Here is a 21,937-nt window from a genome sequence, read left to right on the forward strand (position 1 = left end):
CCAACATCTCTACTTGTTGGCTACAGCTTGTGGTCATACCAAACCTAGTAAAGCTGTCATATTAAAATAACCAAATCTGTTTAATTGAGGAAAGGTGGAATCTGCAGTTTACGACTTTAAATTTCATTTGTCAAGAGGTTGTGTTCATAAAAGTTGCACAGCCTCTTTTTAATCACATTGGTAATGTCAATTAAAGTCTAGTCAACAATATCCATCTTTCAAGCTTGCACTACATCCATGTATAACTTGCTTAAACACTTACTTCGACACGTATTATGCAATTCATGAATAGTCAACAAAAAGTCCTTCAGAAAACACTACACACTAGTGCCGTTATCCCCGCTCTGTTTTCCACAATAGACATTCCTCCACAGCAGCGGATTTAGCGAGGAATTAGCATGTGATGGTGGCCTAGCTTGGCTCCTATTTCTATGAGCCGAGCGATAATGGGGATTCTGTGTGGCTCATTTCCAAGCAGGGACACCTTTGGCCCCCGACAAAACTCAGCGGTCTCCCCAGTTACTTTGCAATTTCACACAGAGTTCCAGATAGGTGTAATCGATTCTCTACCCCTCTCTCTGGCACTCACAGCCTCTGTCTCCGTCCAAATGAGGGAGAGTTTCTTTGTGGATCAAGAAAAAAAAAACACTGTAAAGCTGAGAAGGCGGTAGGAAGGGGAGGGGGGGGTTAAAGATGCAGAGCCTCGGCACATTCAAACAGACTCATGCAGGAGTTCTTTCCCCCTCTTTCAGAGTTTGAGGGGGAAAGAGGGGGGAAGTGTGATTGAAGGTGGGTGGGAGGCCATAGGGACATTTGAAAAAGGGGAGAGCCTTCAGCATGCAATGTGTGTGTGTGGGAATCACGGTGTTGACACCTCTGGCCTTGGCTTGGCCTCATTACAATGACAAAAGCAAGCAAGCCATCTAGCAACCTCGCTTCACTGGTCGAGGGTGGACGGGAGAGGGGTGGGGTCTGTGGGAGGCACAATGGGAGCTGCTTTTGGAGGTAAACTTGCCTGTGGATTGATGCAACGACAGGCAGGGCCCATTTTACAACCAAATCGACTGGCCGTTCAAAGACAAAGCACGTAGGTGCCTTAAAGGCTTCCTTGGTGGGGGGAGATCAAAGCTTCTTTTTTTTTTTTAAAGGACATTCAGCACATAGCCTCTTGTTTATCCTGCAGGCCTGAGCTCTAACAACATCTGAGCCCACAGGGGATTTTCTGGCAAATCTATAAACAATCTAGGCTTATCTGGCCGTATCAATGTGGGAGTCAACTTGGGAAAAGTCATGCAGGACAATTTTACTGAAGTTGAGAGCACAAAAGGGAAAGAGGAGGAAATACTTCAAACGCTTTTTACTGATAATGAACAAAAAATCAAAGCATGCGAATAACAGCAGGGTCCAAGGAGAATGACGGGTGTAGAGTTGATCTGATGTTCTTGTCTTGTTGCTTGCCAACAATGACAAAAAGTGTGCAAAACGCAGGGAACCCTGAAGCGTGTGAATAATCTGACTTTTTAATAATCAATTGACTTCCAGAAATCTCTTTCTGTACATGGCTAGCGTATCCCGAGAGCCTTTTATCTTATCAGCCTCATACTTGGCATATGTATTATTAGGTACACAAGTGTATGTTCAATTTTAATAAACAGGCATCGCACAACAACAACTGATTCTCCGGTTCTGGGTCCTGCATACAGAGTCAAGCTTCTCTGAACTTTTAATTAACTGGTCTGAACAGCTCTTTGTGTAGCAGCAGTGGTGCAGGTTCAGAGTTCTTTACTTTCTACAGTCATTTACTTCAGGTCACTATTGCAGTTTCAGAAAGAAAGCTAAAGCCACATTACCACAGGCCGGGCAAACAGCCCAACATTGCACTTGAAAATTAAATTCTAAAATCTTCTTTTTAAATTACTACCACAAGGCTAAATAGCCAATATGGCTTCATACAGCGTGTAGATTCCTGGTCTTCTGAACCAGGGGAACGACAGGGAAAACATGCCCTTAGAATTCCATATCAGTGTAGTCATGTGTTATTGTAGCCTTGGGTAAAAGCACGGCCATTAACGGTCTGGTTATTTTATCTGCATGAAGCCATTCCAAAGTGATAAATCACCCATGGCCCATATGTGCAGGGCCCAGAGCCACTTTCTCAAATTCTCGGCAGGAAGGAAACACGAGTGATGACAACCCAATCTCCACGGCGAAAATCCCATGACATGAACAACATCTCTCCATAGTTAAAGGGGGGCCCAGAGAACATACACATGTATCCTAATAAATGTCTTCACTGTTTACTACTTATTTCCTTCTGCTCTCACTTGTTTCTTCAATCCAAGGTTTCTACAAGTGACTTCACATATTTGTTAAAGATAGGCGTCACTTAATCCTGGAGTCACAGTCAAGTTGTCTGTGTGTTACTCCTTGTGCAGACAGTAGGCCCCAGCCCCAGAATACCCAAGCAGCTGTATGTTGAGCGTATGTCACCAGGCCGACAACAACCAACCCTGGGGGCTATACCTATAATTAGCCTTTTCTCGTAGCACCTCCAGTCTTCCAACATAGGCCGATGCACTTGGCTAAAGGGGAAGTGCTGTTTGGACGTCAACTCGTTTTCTTTGACCTCGATGTTCATGGCATGACGCCAAAGTGTGTTTTACAAACGTCTTGCACCAGGAGCCGAGGTGGAGAGATGGATGGCTCCTGCTAATGCACTGGTGGATATAATGTGAAATACGGAGACTGTAACATCAAGCCCATGAACTGGTGATTTTTCATGGACTAATATAGTCTAAATATTTGCTTTGCAAGCTGGAAACAAGGACTTTTTAGAGCTATGATTAATCATTTGAAATTCAAGCATCAACTTCCACTGCAAAGGTTTGTTTTACATTAAAAGGGCTGTAAACAAATAGCTAATAAACAGTTATAAGGAAGGACTGAAAACACTTGACACAGACATGACTGAAAACACAAACACATTTATGTTTATGCAGATCACCGGCAGGAAAAAGGCAAATATTTATACTTACAATTTTTCCAATGTAGACAATCCAAAGAAGGATCCATTTCTGAGCTCTTGAATCTTATTGTTGTTTAAAATTCTGTGGAGAGAGAAAAAATGTCAAGCAACAGAAGAAACAAGATATAATAAGGAATAACATATTCTCAGTGGTTGTATCATATGAATGAATTTGTCACCTAAGGCCATTTACTGTCTGAAACAAACTACTTTCTGCCGCAGCTCTAAATACAGCAACCAGGAATGTGTGTTAATTAAATTGTGAAGGTGGATTCAAAAGGATCGAGTGTCTTTTTCAAGAAGTGGAACGGGGCCACGCTGTTACTTGTTGACAGATAACAATATTAATTCTCACTGTGTGTCCTCTATAGCCACACTCAGCTTCCAGCCACAGAATGTTCCTCGCTGCCAGCAAAAGATCAGAGGAGGGAGGAAAAAAACTACTTAGAGTTCAACCAAGCTGTCTCTTTTCAAGTTAAAATGCAATCAGAGCAGGCTTGAGACAGGTTGCCAAATGACATCGATTGATCTTTCTGTGAAGCCTCTTTTATTTTTCATGAAGTATCATGTTCTGTAGCAGCAGTGACTCACCGATGATACACTTCTTTTTTTACACTTAAACCGCAACATTTAATTAATTTATTATGGGATATGGCGAGTGTATATCACAACTGCTAATTGTTCTGTAAAAGAGCTAAAAGAAATCCATGTTTTGAGTTAACACCAGGTCAACTTCCACCCAGCCATGAACTGGCAAAATATTAGTGACTCTTTATTTTGTGTTTTATTGAATGGAATCAAAACAATAAAAATACACAGTAGGCCTTTTCTCCCTTTTTCACTACAAAACAAGAATTGAGAAAACCTTCAAGTCCAAGTGTGAATTCTGGATGGCTTCCTCCCTGGGCAATAAACCAGATTTTATTATCCAGTTGAATTCCTGGTGCACAGCGGGAGTCGATTCACTGCACCGAGCTGCTTTGTAAAGCTCCACTTTCTATGCCCATGTCCCCCAGAGTTCAAAACTTTCTCCCAAACTAGTCCTACAGGAGCAGACAAATCAATAGCGCTCTACTACCAGCAGAAAACTCAAGCAGGGACTTGTGGTTAGCATGTTTCTGGCCAGCAGGGGAGGGGATGTGGTGGGTGACAAACATGCTAGTGGCACCCACAACCCGGGGCCAGATTGGAGTCATTATGGGGTGTTGAGGGGTTGTTTTATTACAGGGTTGGACGGAGGAGACTCGCTGGAGATTTGCTGCTTGGCTCCCTGCCGCTCAGAGAGGGAGAAAGACAGACTGCGTACACAAACACTTCCTGTGTTTCGCTGCTTGTGCTTTGCAGCCTTCTGGATGCTGAGACGGCAGATGTTAAAACACCACGATGTACAAGACTGCAAATTCTATCACTGCCCGTGTGCACACATGATCTGACAAGGGCAGAAACACAGCGCTTTGGCCAAACTGTGGCCACAAAAGTCTCGTTTATAGTGAAGAATATTTCCGCATACCAACTGGATGCATTTACCATGAGGGCTCTCTGAATTCAGGAATGTATGAATATAGGGGTGGGCAACAACATAGAGGTAGAATCTTCAGTTCAATACATAAATAAAATGAAGCTACAAAGCCAACAACACATTTTTACAAGGGCAATGTAAGCCAAGTTATAGTGTTGCAGAGAAAACAGACGTACAAATAAATTATGTTGTGTGACAGTTAAATATGCCAAACTTTAACACTTGCCAAATAGTAAAATCGTACAAAGAAACAGAGTTATCACAAGTGGACTCATCATTACTGATATTAAGTTATTTGAAGTAGCATGCAGCACTAACAGACGTTCGGTCTTCGCAGGAAGTTAGATAATTAAATTTACAGACTAGAAAACGGATTTACAATAACATGTCTTTGGAAATCATTTTAGTCTGGGTTCATAAATTCCCAGTTCTGGCCCCGTGACTCGTGGGCTTGTAAAAATAAATCTGCAAGAGAGTTCTCTTGAGAATCATGAGCCCTTTCCCTGCCCTTCCTGTCCCTCCCTCTTCCTCATGACAGGAGTGTGACCTCTGCCTGTTTGAAACTGCTCTCGCTCCACGGCTGAGTCTTCTCTACTCTTCTGCATCAGCGGGAAAGCAACACCACACCACAGCTACCGATTTGCATATAGAAAAGCCTGGAATCAGCATGGATCACAGTCGTTTAACTACCAGCACCTCCACTGCCCTCAGGGCGTCTATAGCTAGACCGTCTGCTTCCTAACCGCCTGTCTCTGGACGTCGGCCTGAGGACTCCAGACTAGAGAGTGGCCAGGAATTTCTTTAGGCTAGGCCTCAAACGACGCAGGAGAGGAGTCTCCGTTATCTTGATGCATAGATAAGACCTGCTTGAGCTTGGGCTAGGGACGAGTTGCAGTGGGGGGTGGGGGGGGCTCCTTCAAAATCTCACATTCTGCTTCCTGATACAGATGCTATAAATCTCTGTGACAGTCACGGCAAACGCTGCCTCTGAAACTGGAATTTCAACTCTGAATAATGCAAAATGAATTGGCCTAGATTTCCTTTTGCATTCAAAGTGAGTAAATATGACACCATTGGAGATACAGTTCTTTTTCACTTAAGAAGCTACACCTACAAACAGGTATGCCTCTGGCGGGAGGAACATTATCCATAGGAGGACTGCAAACTGGCCAACACTGGCACATAGTATTTTGAAGGACAAAGCTGACTGGTGTGCGCACTCAACACCTGCTTTGTGCTCAGGAGGCTTTTAGACAAAGAACTCCAGAGAGCCGAGAGCTGTAAGCCTTCAACAGGTTTTCAAATAAGTTTCAGGCTGCAGTTGAGCTCATAAAAAATCCTTCTGGAGTGACGTCCTCTGAATATCGGGGATGGAAACGTGGGCCTCGGCTCAGGTGGAAAAGAGAAACGATCCAGTGTCTGATGTGTAGCAACTTGCCATGGTGATTCATGCGGTAATCTAACACTCTATTGTACTTAGTATGAAGAGGTTACGGCACTATTGGGATTTGGGAACCAAAAGGTATAAAGGTTGTGCCAGGGATTTAAGTTAGATGTATTATTAAGGTAATATAGTCGTTTAAAGTAATTCACCAAAACTGGCATATATGCTCTTTTGGACCGTTTAGTTTTGGAAAGTCGTAGTCATTGCAATTTCCTCTTTCACCATCCAACAGGCCAAGCTTTAAGCAGGATATGCGCCCTATAGCTCTCCGGCTGAATAAACAAATGATCACCCACCATGCAAACACCGGGATAAAAGAAGATTAGTGATGAAGTGAACAAAGGCCAGACTACAAGGTATCAACATGCCTGAGCTCATGTCAAACAAATTAAAATGAATTGCTCGTGCGGGAATCGCTGACACTCTGGGCTACTTGGCAAAGTCAAAGCTCAACAGGTCTGTGAAATGAAAGGTTGTGAAGAGACTAAATCTGCAGCTGTCGGGAGCTCGCCTTTGGGATTTTGCTTTCTTCCACAAAGCACCGCGGAGCTCCTGTGAAAAACACAGGAGCATTCCTTCAGACCAACTGAAAGAAACAAAGACACTTCCTCTTAGGACATGCATGACAGCAGACACCTGTGTTCTACTTACACAAGCACTTCAAAATGGCTCCCAGCATGACATAGTAGCTTCTCAATGCAGGGGAGAATAAACAAATGGGATGATTGACAGAGGTACTGATCGCACATTCCAATCTCATGTATCTATGTCGACTGACTTTCCATATCTGACATCCGCAGTGAAACTGCTCCACAAGCCGAACCTGAAGGAAGCAAAGTCTCACCGGATGAGAATGCAACCTTAACTCCCAGTTTGCAGAGCCGTAAAACAAGACATTTTACTGCGCTCCGACCTGTCATGGAACTCAGCGTGCTTCTCCCGCAGCGAGGGAGGAAATCCCTGCTTTCTTCCTGAAATTAATCCCGTGCTGCTCTGTAAAGGCGAAAGCCAGGTGTGCTTATTTGCACTGTCCAACCCAGGTGCTCCTGTGAATGAATCCTGGCTACACAGAACAAGGCCTGCAAAGAAATACGAGCTGCGTGAGCATAGAAAGCTTAGTGGACAGTTCCCGTCCTATGTGGTTATGTAGAATAAAACTTTGACCGACTCGCACTCATGTACACACCTGATTTATCTCCCCATGTGAGGCAAAGTTTAAACTCAACTCCCTCTGTATTTTAGCCGAGGCCTACACTGACATGGGGGGGCAGGTCAGCTGTAAACACATTTGTGTCATTTCCTCTCGGATTACTTAGGCATGCGGTATCATTCAGAGAGCACAAATGCAGGAATGCATCACTCATTTTCCCCCCCGACAGAGAGGCATTCAGAGCCGAACTGCACCGAATAACTACATGCATTCAATCCCGGGGTATGCTAATACCGGGCATCATTTATTTATGGTGAAATAATAGCCCCTCAGCTGTGTGACTGCTCATGTATAGACAAGCATGGTTAAAATAAGAAGATGTGGTAGCGGCAAGAACCCACCATGTGACAGAATTCTGGGGCAAATCTTCTGGCATGTAGTCAAAACAATTACCCACTGGTACAATAAGTTCACCATAATAGTCCAGAAACCTCTCAAAGACGTGTGCTTGTGGTTCGCGTCTTTTTTTAACTCGTCTAAAAAAGCCTGGGTTTCATGTTTAATTTGTTCTCAAAGCCCCAAAGAAGGAAAACAGGAAATCTCAAGTACAAAGAAGGAGGTTAAGTGTGATGAATGGAATGGGTCTGTAATCACATCCAGCGTCTACCGCCGTTTCTGGTGAAGGCCTTTAATTAACAAGCACAACAAGGTGTGTCGACGCACAAATTGGAAACCCGCCAGATGGAAATATGTGAAATAACATTACCCCCGAAAGTGAACGGAGCAAAAAGATCCAAATCTGTTTAGATCCAGGGGCGTGTGTTAATCATGTTCACAGCCACAGACACCCAAAGGACTTGTTACAAAGCATTCGACACATTTTCAACACTTGAAATTTGACTAAATTATAGCATCGTTTACGTCTTACATATCTCAATATTGAGAAAAGTAGTCGGTGCCAAATAGGGTGGATCTACTTTGGCTTAAGTAGGATAATTAATGGCTGGTAATGTTCCACTGCAGCCAGACCTGCCATATCCAGGCCACTGTCAACCCCACAGCCACTACACTGACTGAGGGGGCTCCTCAACTCAACCCAAGAAATCCCACCATCGTCAACCAGGAGTTGTGACGAATGTGCATCTTCAACGAGTTAGTTTTGTTGTTTACAAGTGTTCAGAAATTCAAAAGTGGAAACTGGAAGGAATTCCTGACAGTTGAAACTCTTTGCCCTCTGTGCTCTATGATTACAGCCATGGTTGTCTTTGGAGGCTATCCTCCACATAACAGTCCTTCAAGCTCAATGCTAAATCATGCGGTGCCGAGCTCGTCCTCCAATCCATCACTGTCAGAACAATGTGACTCCGGGATGACTGAAAACACGCGGACAAGGCACCAAAAACTGAAAACACGCAGACAAGAGGGAAGGCAAACAAAATGACCTCAGAAGACATCAAGACTAGAGGAGAAATTCTAGAAATATCAAAGAGGACAGTGAGGTTATTAAAGACCACAAAGAAGAAGGAAAAGGGATGAGGATACATTTTTTTGTTAAAGAATCCAAGCTCCCTTCATGCGTTTCGCCTTTTCAATTCAACACTTATCACATCCACGTGTCATTATTGCCAATGAATATTATCCAAGGTAAGTAAAAACTGATTTGCCCACAGATGATACTTGGGTGATCCAGGTAGAGGTACAGTTACAGTTAAATTCAAGACTTTTGAAAACTTTTTTAATGACACTTGTTAAAGTTAAAATTTAATTTCCCACCACCTTAATCCAACTTGACCCAAGTCAGAAAGAAATAAAGAGTGATTCTAAAACTTTTTAGAAGGATCCGTGGTGACCCTGCAGGTACTCATCACAGTGAACATCTGTTTATTTTGTGGCAATTCAGATGAGTAAGTCTACTTCTTTTAAGTTTTAATACTCAGGTGAGTGCTAACCAGGTGTTCATCTACACCCAGGCTATACAGAGTAACTTCAATGCTAAAAAAGTAACATTACTGACAAAAAAATCATAGCACATAAGCTTGTCCTGTCCGGAAATTACTACAAATGGACGGATGGTGAAGGGAAAGATCTCGTAAACCCATGACTTTGGACGGAGCTTCAAAGTGATCTACATGTGATTTGTGGTAAACAGGTTAAAACACGCAAACTCACTGCAATGCTCGTCTGAGTCGTAACTTAACAGCCAATCCCCCCCCCCCCCCCTCTCTGTCTGTCTCTCCCTCCCTGGAGTCCATTATTTGCTTCTACTCCCCCCCCCGATCCCATCACTCACCACCACCAAAAACACACAAGTGCCCCGGGTGCACAGCTTTGAATTTCTGGCCTTTGGTTTTTTGTTTCTATTGTTGTGTTCTGTGAGACACTGTGATATGTCAAAAATCACAATAGAATTTAATCAATTCAGGCTGAAAGCTTTTCAATATCTGCAGCAACATTTGATGACCTCAACCCATGAGGTCGTAAAAAAGTTTGTGAGGAAACTCTACTTGGGCTCAACCACTTGATTTAGAATGTGCATCTGTTTTGTACTTTCCTGGGGCCACACAGAGACTCACAGAAGCAGATCGTCAATAACAGCACTGGTGAAAACTGACTCTAACTCCGACGGTGTATAGTCCAACCGGGGGGGTGGGGAGGTACCACAAGGGGTAATTCAAAGCCCTCACATCTACTACAATGCCTCGGAGATATGGCAAGAGATGTCATGTCGTAGCAGCCAAAATATCTCCCTGCGTATGAATCACGACGCCACGGAGAGACAGACGGTTAGAGTTACACGGGGTTTACATTTACACTGTAGCAGTATGCACCTGTGAAAGCATGATATACGGCTGACACGTATAACTTTAGTGTACGACCTGTCACGGCATATATATCTTTTAAGAGATTTACACGTGTGCTGATAAGGAATTTCCCCCTTAAATCATGAATATGTGTAGAGGTGAACGTCAATCTGTTCAGGTTGTAATTGGGAATAAATGATGTGGCCAGAAAGTATATCAAGATAACGATTTTCAACTCTTTTCACTTTGTCTCCACTTTGTTGTATTCAATAAATCAATATATAGCTTTTGTATTGTGTGCAAGAACATTGAGGACTGTATGAACCAATAATTGGATTACCCTCAGATTTGTCAGATGTTTTGCTGTTAATCAAGGTTAATACAGCAGCTTATACACTATATATCAAATTGTGATGTTTATCGCAATCAATTGCAATATCGACAGATATGAAACTTTTTATCGAGATAAAAATGCAGAATTGTCCCTTTGATTAGGTGACATGGTGTTTTTGACAGCGTCACAATGAATGTTCTGTCATGGAAGGAGTCCAGGATATATATCGCGATAATTACCAATATGAAACTTTATATCTTTATATACTTTTGACGTCTCTTTATTAAGTTGTTTTAAATGTAAGATGATTAACCTCCTGTATACGCAGTGTGACTGTCCTGTTGGGGAGAGAGTTCAGGACACTTTTCACGATAATAACCCATCTCTACTCTATCTAAACTTTTTTTATCTTGATATAATTCGAATCGTCCTTGTGGTTAGGTGATAGTGTTTTTGACACAGTAAGATGATGCACCTCCTATACAGTCACGATGACTATCCTGTTGGAGAGCAGTACATTTACCGCGATAATCACCGATGTGAAACTTTTAAAAGTTGATAGGGTTACGTCAACTTATGTGAGTGTGTGTTTGTACTCTTGCAAGATGATGTGCCTCATGTCCTGTTGGGGAAGGAGTCCTGGACATTTAAACCCACAATTACCTATATTAAACTTTTTATTTCTGTTTAATTGTTTTGACTAAATCCTCCAGCCTTAGGTTTAGGATGTTTGTATCAGTACAAGATGATGCACCTCCTGTCCTGTATACTCACCATGTCCTGCTGGGGAAAGAGTTCGGGACATTTATCGCAATAATTGAAATGTGTAACTTAATGTCGATATTTCTGATCAATGGATATCGGTAAATATTGCGATAAATGTCTCAGACTCCTTCCCAACTTTTGATTAAATCCTCCAGCCTAAGATTTGATGGATGGGTGGACCTCCTGTCCTGTTGGGGATGATGTCCTGGACATTTACCCCAACAATTACCTTTAATAAACTTTTTATGTCTGTATAATTTTTGGACTAAATCCTCAAACCTTAGGTTTGGTGGATTGTGTGTTCGTACTAGTGTTAAGATGACACACCTCCTGTCCTGTTTGGGAAGCAGTCCTGGACATTTACCCCAACAATTACCTATATTAAACTTGTTATGTCTGTATAGTTGTTTAACTAAATCCTCCAGCCTTATCTTTAGGATGTTTGTCCCAGTGAAAGATGATGTCCCCTCCTGTATACTCACAGTGTGACTGTCCTGTTGGGGAAGGAGTCTGGCGGCAGCACCTGATGGAGCTCCATGTTGCTGCACACCACCTTCCGGTCGCTGCTCGGGCTCTTCCCTGCTCCTTTCGGCCGGTCGTCGTACGACTTGCAATCGGACGCGAGCAGCACCGAGCCTCCACCTCCCCGGCTGCCTCCACCCAGCAGCAGGAGCACGAACACCACCTCCACCCTCATGTTCACAAGCCTGGGATCGCTTCGGTATCTCAAGGCAGATCAGTGGGTTGGACCGAGGAGGGAAAGGTTGCTCGGCTCCACGGAACCTTCCTCCTCCATTTCTCGCTCCTTTGCCCCGTTCACTCCTCCTTTGTTCGCCCGAGCCCTTCGTCTATAATCCCGGCTCCATTGTGGCGAGGTGTTCGCTCCCTGCAGCTTTTTAATAATCCACTTTTTTTCGTGTTGAGAGAAACTGCTAGAAGCTTCCTAGAGAACCAGCCCGGGAGCGGAGAGGGTTTCTTTGTTGCCCGGAGCGAGGGTCCAGGTCCCCGGTCACGGTGTGTTGTCTTTTCCGCGGCGGGAGGCGGAGGTCGTCATCCCGGGTTCGTCCCCGTCCGCTTCACCCGGTCCTCAGGTCCATTCCTCCGGACTGTGTCCCCGAAAACAAACCACCAGCGAGTAAACTTTCCACCCTCTTGTTTTCCACAGGCGCCGACAGGAAATTACTCTGGGGCTGGGGGTGGGGGGGGAGAAAGGTGCCAAAACAACAACCTTTTCAACTTAAATTAGGCTGGAAATGCTCGCGATTTCAAAATAAAACGTCGCGCGTCTGTTGCAGAAGAGTCCCCGCGGTGGTTGCGTCTCTTTCAGCTCCTCTGGGACTTTGGAAAGTGTCCATAAAAAAGTCTGGTCCATTGAGAAAAGTCCTCCTCTCTTCCCATGGTCCTGCCCCGGGCTCAGACGCGTCAAGTCCGCCGCAGCGAGGAGCACATCCGGCATGCGTTTCAGAGTAAAAGCCACACAATCAAGAGTTGACTTCCGTTGAGATGTTTTGAGTTTGCAGGACTGGACTGGACTGGTGGCATGTGTTTTTTAGTGAAATAAACATAAATGCAATAAAGAGTTGAGAAGAAACATATTGAAGCCTTGCAAGGCAGCATTTGAAAGAAATGGAATATTATTAAAATTGACGATTGATTGTCGAAATAAACCTAAATACAAGAAAGAGTTGAGAAGAAACATATAGACACCGTGCAAGATTAAGATTAAGATACATTTATTTGTCCCAAACACATGCACAGACATGCACAAGCACACTCATATAAGGAGGGAAATGTAACCTCTGCTTTTAACCCATCTGGTGCAGGACACACAGAGCAGTGGGCAGCCATGTACGGCGCCCGGGGAGCAGATGTTGGGGGAGTAAGTGCCTTGCTCAGGGGCACTAGACAGGGTAGGGAGAATCCTCTTGGATTTTTGGACAGATCAATCCAGGTTCGTCCTTTTGTTGTTTCTCCGTGGAGTCGAACCAGAGACGAACCAGAGACCCAAAGCATTTGACAGAAATGGACATTAGGAATATTATGACAACGAATGGCAAACAGAAATAGTTGAGAATAATCATGTAGATACTGTGAATTGAAAGCATTTTGAAGAAAAGGAAATGGGGAATATTATTTAAAACGGATGGATATACAGATGGAGGGATGGATGATAGGTGGATGGATAAATGCATGGATGTTTGAGTACTTCCTCCAGCACTCCGCAACTCTATTGAGTCTTCAAATACTGATAAATTCATTTTGAAGGCTGCTTTATTTTATTTTTAGGGTTTTTTCCATTTCATGCTCAGTAGTAAACCCTCTGGATTCTGAGGCCTTGTCAGTGGGACCTACCTATACCTAAAAACATTGATCTAAAAGGGCTATTTTGCTTTTACCGAGTAAACACCAAGCACAAATAATCAAAGAGCAGTAGGGATCAATAAATACATGGGCATTTCTGTTTAATCAAAGCTCCATGATTGTGGACTTCATAGGGCAATAATAATATCAAGTTTGCAGAATAAGACACAAAACCACCGTTCACAAGTGTATACAACTGGAATCATATCAAATAATTGAGAAACATTAAATCACATGAGCTTTTATACTTTTATTCTCTATACTCGCAGATGTTGTCTTTTGATACTTTAACTGCTGTCTTTTACGTGCACTGTCAAACACAGGAATATTAAATGTAACCTTTGAGTGTTTTTACCCTTTTGTATTGAATTGCTGCTATTACAAAAGTAAACAGTCAGAATTCTTCCTTTATCTCTGGTCTCAGTCTTGTTTCTGTCTTCACATACAACAGATTTGTTTACCCTTCCTATTCATTTTCTTGTGTTGTGACCAGGTCGAGTGAGTCACTTTATCCTTGGGTACACTGGACCAAAGGATAGCATTGAAGTGAGGGATCACAGGTCAGGGAACACCTCCAGGCTGAATGCATTCACCTCCACTTGTCTTTATGTGTTCAGGATATATGATGCTTGACATTCATTGACGAGCGACCTTCGACCCCTTTTGTCAGCATGCAGAATGCAGCAAACAGCTGAATGTACTATATTTAATAACTAATGATGAAAATAGATCTTTTTATATCTGAGACAGAGAAATTATGAAGATGAATGAAGATGAAGACGCATAAGGAAGAAAACGAGAATAAAGAAGACTAAAGAGGAAGAAGAAAAATGCAAATAAAGAAGAGGAAGAAAATATGACCAAAGAAAATGCATTAGATTGAAAAAGATGATCGATATAATAATACAATGTCAAAATGAAACCTAATAAATAACAAAATTATACATATAATAGAAAAAGAGTTAGACAAGGATTACATTTATCGGAAAAGTATTATTTTTAAATGAAAAAATAAAAGTTGACGTCCAGGACCTGGTTGTGACGTGATCACGCAGCCGGGATATGTTGCGTTCAGGGCTCCTCAAGTAGATTTGAAAAATCAAGACGGAACCACAACTTGTTAGTACAATTAAAAGACCTAACTTTGGGAGTGAAGGAGTTATATCTTATATTTTTAGCAGTTAAAGAATGAATGGCTACTCTGGGGGTAAAGATACCAAACAAATGCTCTATATGGTCTGAGTTAGTGTTTCCACCCAATGTCAATTTGTCCGAGGTGCTTTAAACACCCCATCCCGGAGCGGTCTCTGGTCGGAGCATGTTTACGGAAGAAGAGCGTTTAAAATCTAACGAAATGTAATGTCTTCATACGTAAGACTCAAGTTAACACAATGAGACATTAGAGCTACTTCGATTTAATGTTGTGATTCTGGAAGATGTTCCCACGTGGCTTTGCGTGGGGTGCGGCCACCGCTGCGTATCAAATCGAAGGTACAGTGAAGTAAACACAAACAACAACACGTGTTCAGTCTTGATGTAGTAAACAGCTCTATAATAGTGATTTAAGCTAAATAATATTTAATTTGTGAGGGCAATAACTCGTTGCAAGTCCATTTTTAATACTTCAATACTTAAGTGATAAAAGATCGTAACATCTGTTGTTTATTTTAAGTATTTCCTATTGTGTTATGCCTATGATAGAAATAACATTAACTTTCAGTGTATATACTGTAAACAATTTGTTATTGAATGGCATTAGACTGCACAGGTTTTCATCCAAATGTTGTACACCAGCACACAAAGTGCATTAATGTTCTCAAACCAGAGACTTCATGTTTGAATATCATGGGATTTTCAATTATGACCAATAAAGTATATAATATTGTTAATTAAATTACCACTGATATATTGTTGTAAGTCAAATATCATGAAAATATGAGTAAAAACCGAAGGCAGTTGATTTAACAGGAATTCACTGGGAAAAAAATTAAGCAATATACACTGTGTTGTGCAATAGGAGTAGACTTGACGTTGGCTAATTATTAATAATCATGAAATATGATTATTAAAATAATAAAAATTATCTATCAAAAATAATTAAATTATTAATTGAAGATGATCAGTAATCAAATAACAATAAAACCACTAATGAGAAAATAGGTATTATCAATTAGAAAGTACAAGCTATCAATTAACAATGATAAGGTTATCAACCAAGAATAATGAAAATAATTAGTCAAAAACAATAAAATTATCAATTTAAGAATAATACTATCTATATTAATAATTGAGAAAGGGGGGCACCACCCTGGTTTCCAGGGACCAACATATCAAGCTATAATTATCAGTCTCATAATGATAAATGTCAAATTAATAATGTCAATATTTTAATATTAACGATTACTTAACAGTGAAGGCTTCTAAGTTCGAGCACAGGCAATCATAATCCAGCTGTATTCACACACTTATGCACAAATAATTACAGACTACAGATACTTTAATTACAAAAGTATTTATTAAAAAGGGGAAATAAAGTTATAATGTTATTCAATGATTTATCATTTTAACAAGCTCCAATATTTCAAAGATAAACACAGCAGCAGCACTTATCACAATTCAGAAAATACATGTAAAACCTGCGGTCTACCTATGTATGTCTGTCTCTGTGTGTGTGTGTCTGTGTCAAAGTGTCTCTCTGTGTATGTGTGTCTATGTGTGTGTATGTGAAATAAAGTTAGTGTTATTTAATGATTTATCATATTAACAAACTCCCATATTTCAAAGATAACAACAGCAGCTTATCACAATTTAGAACACGCATGTAACCTCTGGTCCATCTATGTGTGTCTGTGTGTGTGTATCTGTCGGTGTCTATCAAAGTGTCTGTGTGTGTGTGTGTGTGTGTGTGTGTGAGAGAGCGAGAGAGAGAGAGAAAAGGAAGGGGGCGTGGCGATGACGCAGTCACATCTAAGATGGCGGCCTATCATGATTCGTGGAATCAAGGCCTAAAAACTCTCAAAATGGCGGATTGACTACAAAACAAGATGGCGGAGCCGTTATGAATTTAGAGCCAGGATGGGAGGAGAGAGAAAGCGGAGGCGTGGCAATAATAGACTCAAAATGGTGGGTTAACTTGCGTTATTCAAGATGGAGTCTATGTTAATGACACCATGTGGCCGGAGCTCACACTGGTGGTCGTCACATGAATTACACAAAGGAAATTTTAGACAAAGAGAATTCTTATCTCTGCTTGGCTTTGGGGGCCGAATGGTTTCCAGATGTGTTCAGCCTCTCTAAGCATAGATTTAACTATGTGACATGAACTGTATTATAAATACAGATCGGAAGTGTGTATAGGTCGGTTTAGAAGGAGAGAGAGAGAGAGAGAGAGAGAGAGAGAGAGAGAGAGAGAGAGAGAGAGAGAGAGAGAGAGAGAGAGAGAGAGAGAGAGAGAGAGAGAGAGAGAGAGAGAGAGAGAGAGAGAGAGAGAGAGAGAGAGAGAGAGAGAGAAAACATGTAAGGAGAGTTCAAAGAAGCTCTTAAAAACACGCCAGAGATAGATTAACAGTGATTCACCCCTCAGCCCTCAAGCGAACGTTGTGTCTCGCAACAAATGCAATCAAATATTAAACAATATGCTACGTATGAAACTTCGTCTTCTTCTGTAACAGCGGAGATCGTGCTGCTTTACAGGAACGTGCGGCTGCTTGTAGCCGTTGTAGATCGTGTTGGGAAAAGAATAAAAGTAAAGTCCGTGTCTCACTCGTCTCGCGAGTGAGATTCCTGTCTGGTCTTTTCAGGTTAAAACAGGAAAATGTCCTTTCAAAATAAAACGTCAACTAAGATAAAAGAATGAATGAATGAAATGAATTGAAATGAATAAAACAAACGTCTTATCGCCTCCATTAGCTTACTGGGTCGACTAGGAAGACCCCCATGGGGGGGGGGGGTCTAGTGGCGACGTCAGCATCGGAGGAAAAGAGAGGACAAAGAGTTAGTTGCCTCCTTAAGTTGCTGGGTTAACTAGTGAGACCCCGGGGGGGGGGTCTCGTTGTCACATCAGCATCGGAGTAAAAAGAGAGGACAAAGAGTTAGTTGCCTCCTTAAGTTGCTGGGTTAACTAGTGAGACCCCGGGGGGGGGTCTCGTTGTCACATCAGCATCGGAGTAAAAAGAGAAAGGTTTCTGGGAGCTCAGCCTTTTTAAGTCATGTTCCAGGTGACTCCCCCCTGGGAGGAGGGGTCAGGGGTCAGTGTGGCCCTCCAGCCAATTGAGTTGTCAGGATTTGGCCCCCAGGGGCGGGCTTACAGTGGGGGAGCCAGGAAGTGACCTGCTGCCACATGGAGATAAGGGCCCCATGCTGGATTTTTAAATGTAAGGGGTCTCCTGAAGTTGGTCCCAAGTTTTACGACTCTTTGTTATAAGTCAGATCACTGGGCCTTCCCCAACAACTGTCTGGGACATCACATGATTATAACCCTGCAATAAATTCCCAGACAGACTCAAAGTCCCAGCAGAAACATTAGAGTTATTTTTCTGTCTGTAAATATACATCCTACAGTTTATGAAACCCTTCATGTGTGTGTGTGTGTGTTTAGGTGGCTGGCAGGCCGACGGCAAGGGACCGAGTATCTGGGACACGTTTTGTCACGAGGAAGGCAGAGTGTTCCAGGAGCAGGACGGAGACGTGGCGTGTAACAGCTACGAGCTGTGGGAGAAAGACCTGGAGTGTATCAAGCAGCTCGGACTGACTCACTATCGCCTGTCCCTCTCCTGGGCCCGCCTCCTGCCCGACGGGACCACTCGGCATGTCAATCAAAAAGGTATTTTACATATTCCTGTCACGCCTAAATCGAAAACGACCCAATGGATTGGCTCTAGTTATGTTTTATCATTAACAACAGTGCTGCCTCACTGTCCGACAGGTGTACAGTACTACAACAAGGTGATTGATGACCTGCTGGCCTGTGACGTGTCACCCATGGTCACACTTTACCACTTTGACCTGCCTCAAGCTCTCCAAGACCAGGGGGGCTGGAAATCAGCGGGTTTAGCGACCATCTTTGACAGCTACGCCAAGTTCTGTTTCCAGACATTTGGTGACCGTGTCAAACTCTGGATCACCATCAACGAGCCGAGCGTTTGCGCCAAACTGGGCCACGAAGACGGCATCCATGCTCCAGGGTTAAAAGAGCAGGGGACCGCTGCCTACCTGGTCGGCCATAACATGCTGCGCGCCCACGCCATGGCCTGGCACAGCTACGACTCCCTCTTTAGGCCCCAGCAGAAGGGTGAAGTGTCCCTGGCCATCAACAGCGATTGGCTCGAGCCGCTCCGCCCTGGCTGCGAGGAGGATGAGGCTGCTACTGGGCGTGACCTTGCGTCTACGCTAGGATGGTTCGCCTGGCCCTTGTTTGTCACTGGAGATTATCCAGAAATAATGAGATCTGCCATTGACTCTCAGAGTGAGAAGCTGGGATACACTGGCAGCTCAAGGCTGCCCAGGTTCTCAAAAGATGAACCTGCCATTTTAGGCACTGCCGACTTCTTTGCGTTGAACTACTACACGTCCCGTAAGGTCAAGGCTGGAGGAGGTCGTGGATGGATGAGTATGAAGAGCGACCGAGATGTAGAAGAGGTTTTGGATCCATCTTGGTTTATCTGTGGAGTTTCCTGGCTGGCTGTGGTGCCCGGGGGCTTAAGGAAACTTCTAAAGTACATTAAGGTAAAATTAGAACCAAAACTCAGGTTAATTTGACTGAAGTCAGTCTCAGACATGCGCTGAACTCTGGATAATCTACTGAAATTTGTGTGAGAATGCAAATGTCTGAGTCAGTTGCCCTCCTAAAATGTCTAGGGAATGTAGAAGTTAGCCCACGTGAGCTGCAGGATAATGTCCGGAGGATTCACAGCGAGCAAGCGGGCGTGTTAATGAGGTTTCGAACACCTGACAGATGCAAAATTTAAAAAACAAACAAAAGCCAATGCAAATATCGAAAAAGAGGAAACATTCATGTAAAGGACGTCAGCAAAGATGTTAAAATGGAAAGACGAGATCCGAGGGCTTTTGGCGTTAGTCGATATTGCCCTCACAAGTCTCAAACACATTCCCACATTTTCAGTAGAAACAATTGTGAAGTCATTTTTCTCGGCTCTCTTAGCATCAAACCGAATTGACCGACAAGACAAATCACCTTCAAGCAAACAAGGAGAACACTCTGACATTTGTTTAGTGTCTTGCTATTGATTTCGTATGCAGTAATCTCCTTTTAACACCTCCAGAAACACACTGATGCTTCATTAGTGCTGTCACATTGAATGAAACAGTTACTTTGCTGAAAAGTGTTTGCAAACGAGCAATTTCCTGCTGTTGTGACTTGTCACAGGCCATTAGTTTGAGTTTGGCACCGTCGAAACGCAGCTAAACGGCACACTGTAGACCAATCTGTCTCTCCCCGGAACGTCTGACAGCTGTGATGCCTTGTTTGACAATAATATTGGCCCTGTGACTTCACAGGACACGTTCAACAGCCCAGCGGTCTACATCACGGAGAATGGATTCTCTCAGGTGGGGCCGGTGCAAATCGAGGACGTCCAGCGCTGCGAGCTTTTTAAGGACACCATCTTGGAAGTGGCTAAAGGTAATGGCTCCTAAATCCGTGCGGGAGAAATAAAATATAACAAGCAAATTGCCGTTAGTAAAATGTCCATCCAGCAGCTGCCAGTAAAAATACCGGGTCTTGTAAAATGAATGATATTTAGCAGAACCAAAGGTAATGTGATGCACCACCAACCCTCTTACGATCCAGGGTGTGAATTTAGATCGTCAAGCACCATCTCCCAAGTTCGGAATGCAGAGATTGGTTTCTGTATCTTCAGGGATTTTTGATTATTCGTCACTTCCACCTTGAGAAGAACAAGTGAGCTGAAGTGTGCTTGTTGTAAGATCATGTTTTTCTATCAATCTATCTATATATATATATACGTAATATTCACCCATCTACAGGTTGGTGGATCAAGAGTATCAAGATATAAAGTAGTGATGACAGATGTCACTGAGCAGGTTTTGCTTAAGAATTGAAATATATATTTGCCTTCGAAAATCACACCATGGATGTGTCATCTGTTTTTCTTCCAAAGACAACAGAAGAAAATATTTGTGTTGTTTTAGGTTGATTTGATTTGGCGCCACCATCTGGCCAGCCTGTGTATTTTGTTTTGCTAGAGATATGAAAATGCTGGCTCTTAAGGGCCATGATAGAACAACAGTGAAACCAAAACAACTTAATGGAATTAGGCCTATAGTTCATTTTATTACTTATATTAATGCTTGTCTTGCTGTGACATTGTCTGACAAAAATCACTTAATTTTGGTTTACAAAGAATTTGCAGGCTTTTTCACTTACAATCATAGAAACCACAGTTAATGCACAACTTGCCGATGTGATAAAAACAGTCTTTTAAAGCCTAAGTAACCCTGCTCTTCATTTAGAATACCTAATAATGATGCTTATCTTGTCACGTGTCAGGTTTGCAGTCGTGGTTTAATTAGACGGCCGTAGCTATCAGAGCAGGGAGTGGGAGCAAGCACCAAATTACAACTCATTCTCCATGTTTTCATTCTGTGTTGTTGTGCAGCTATAGAGGAAGACGGGGTCGACGTGCGTGGATACTTTGCTTGGTCGCTGCTGGACAACTTCGAATGGTCCGACGGATTCAGCGTCCGCTTTGGATTGTTTAACGTGGACTTCTCCGACGCAGAGCTGAGGCGAACCGTGTACCGGTCTGGACGGGAGTACGGCGAGATGATCATGAAACACAAGAGAGCGACTGATGTACAATGACTGAAGATTTTACACAACCTTAATAAACAAGCAGTGTTTGCATAGTTGTTTTGTCTGAACCAATCTGGAGCAAACTTGAAAGCACCATCATCGTCTCTGAATGTCTTTTCAGTTGAGAAATTGGCAAAGGAACAGTCGGAGTGAGCTAACTCAGTCGTCAGGGGTATTTTGGCGTTCAGTATTTTGACAAAGTAGAAACTGGAGGAGCTCGGGATCAAACCAGCGACCCTTTGGTTTGTGGACAACCCAGCCTCTACCTCCTCAGTCATTAAATCGAATTTAATTTGTGAATTTAAACATGCCAATAACAGTGCCGGGGGGAGATGCCTTGCATGAATTAACGTTCTGTAGACCAATGAATTTCCCCTATTTAAAATGTTAAGCAAATAAAAGTGCCAGGACAAAGAGGCATAAGCTTAAAAATATCTTTCAACCAATAACTCAAAGCACTGGTTCTTTTTTGAGGTTCTGATTAATCAGTGCCATTATTTCTTTGATTGTTAGATTCTGATCCTATTTGAAATACAAGATGAAAAAATCAAATCACCTAATCCAGCACATTTCGTCATCCTTTCTGTCGCTCAACACAAAACGGCTCAACCGCTGCACCTATCACACGGGAAACGGACCCATAATAAGATAAACTACAACAGTCAGCTCAGTTATTATAATGCCAGCCGGAGCCCACTTGAGTC

General features: G+C 42.7%; 2 protein-coding genes across 2 annotated transcripts in view; one reads left to right on the top strand and one right to left on the bottom strand.

The window, feature by feature from the left end:
* Positions 1 to 12,435, bottom strand: part of adgra3 (adhesion G protein-coupled receptor A3) — a 29,974-nt gene extending 17,539 nt beyond the window's left edge. Inside the window, exons 1-2 of the mRNA XM_061066352.1 lie at positions 11,521 to 12,435; positions 3,036 to 3,107 (exon numbers count right to left, since the gene is read on the bottom strand). Of these exons, the coding sequence (XP_060922335.1) occupies positions 3,036 to 3,107; positions 11,521 to 11,735 (287 nt within the window). The 5' untranslated portion in view covers positions 11,736 to 12,435. The remainder of the gene's footprint in view (positions 1 to 3,035; positions 3,108 to 11,520) is intronic.
* Positions 12,436 to 14,702: 2,267 nt separating this feature from the next.
* On the top strand, positions 14,703 to 21,636 carry LOC132995942 (cytosolic beta-glucosidase). Its single transcript, XM_061066192.1, has 5 exons — positions 14,703 to 14,890; positions 17,997 to 18,221; positions 18,324 to 19,123; positions 19,916 to 20,039; positions 21,037 to 21,636. Exons 1-5 carry the CDS (start codon positions 14,836 to 14,838, stop codon positions 21,240 to 21,242), a joined length of 1,410 nt encoding a protein of 469 aa, XP_060922175.1. The 5' UTR covers positions 14,703 to 14,835; the 3' UTR covers positions 21,243 to 21,636.
* The last annotated feature ends 301 nt before the right edge of the window (positions 21,637 to 21,937 follow it).

The sequence above is a fragment of the Limanda limanda genome, chromosome 22 (assembly GCF_963576545.1).
Source record: "Limanda limanda chromosome 22, fLimLim1.1, whole genome shotgun sequence".
NCBI lineage: Eukaryota > Metazoa > Chordata > Actinopteri > Pleuronectiformes > Pleuronectidae > Limanda > Limanda limanda.

Excerpts from the sequence above, each read along its gene's own strand:
- LOC132995942 (XM_061066192.1), top strand. The coding sequence starts at position 14,836 with ATGTTCCCACGTGGCTTTGCGTGGGGTGCGGCCACCGCTGCGTATCAA. Across the intron at positions 18,222-18,323 it reads TCGGCATGTCAATCAAAAAG|GTGTACAGTACTACAACAAG; the intron begins GTATTTTACATA and ends ACTGTCCGACAG. Across the intron at positions 19,124-19,915 it reads AACTTCTAAAGTACATTAAG|GACACGTTCAACAGCCCAGC; the intron begins GTAAAATTAGAA and ends GTGACTTCACAG.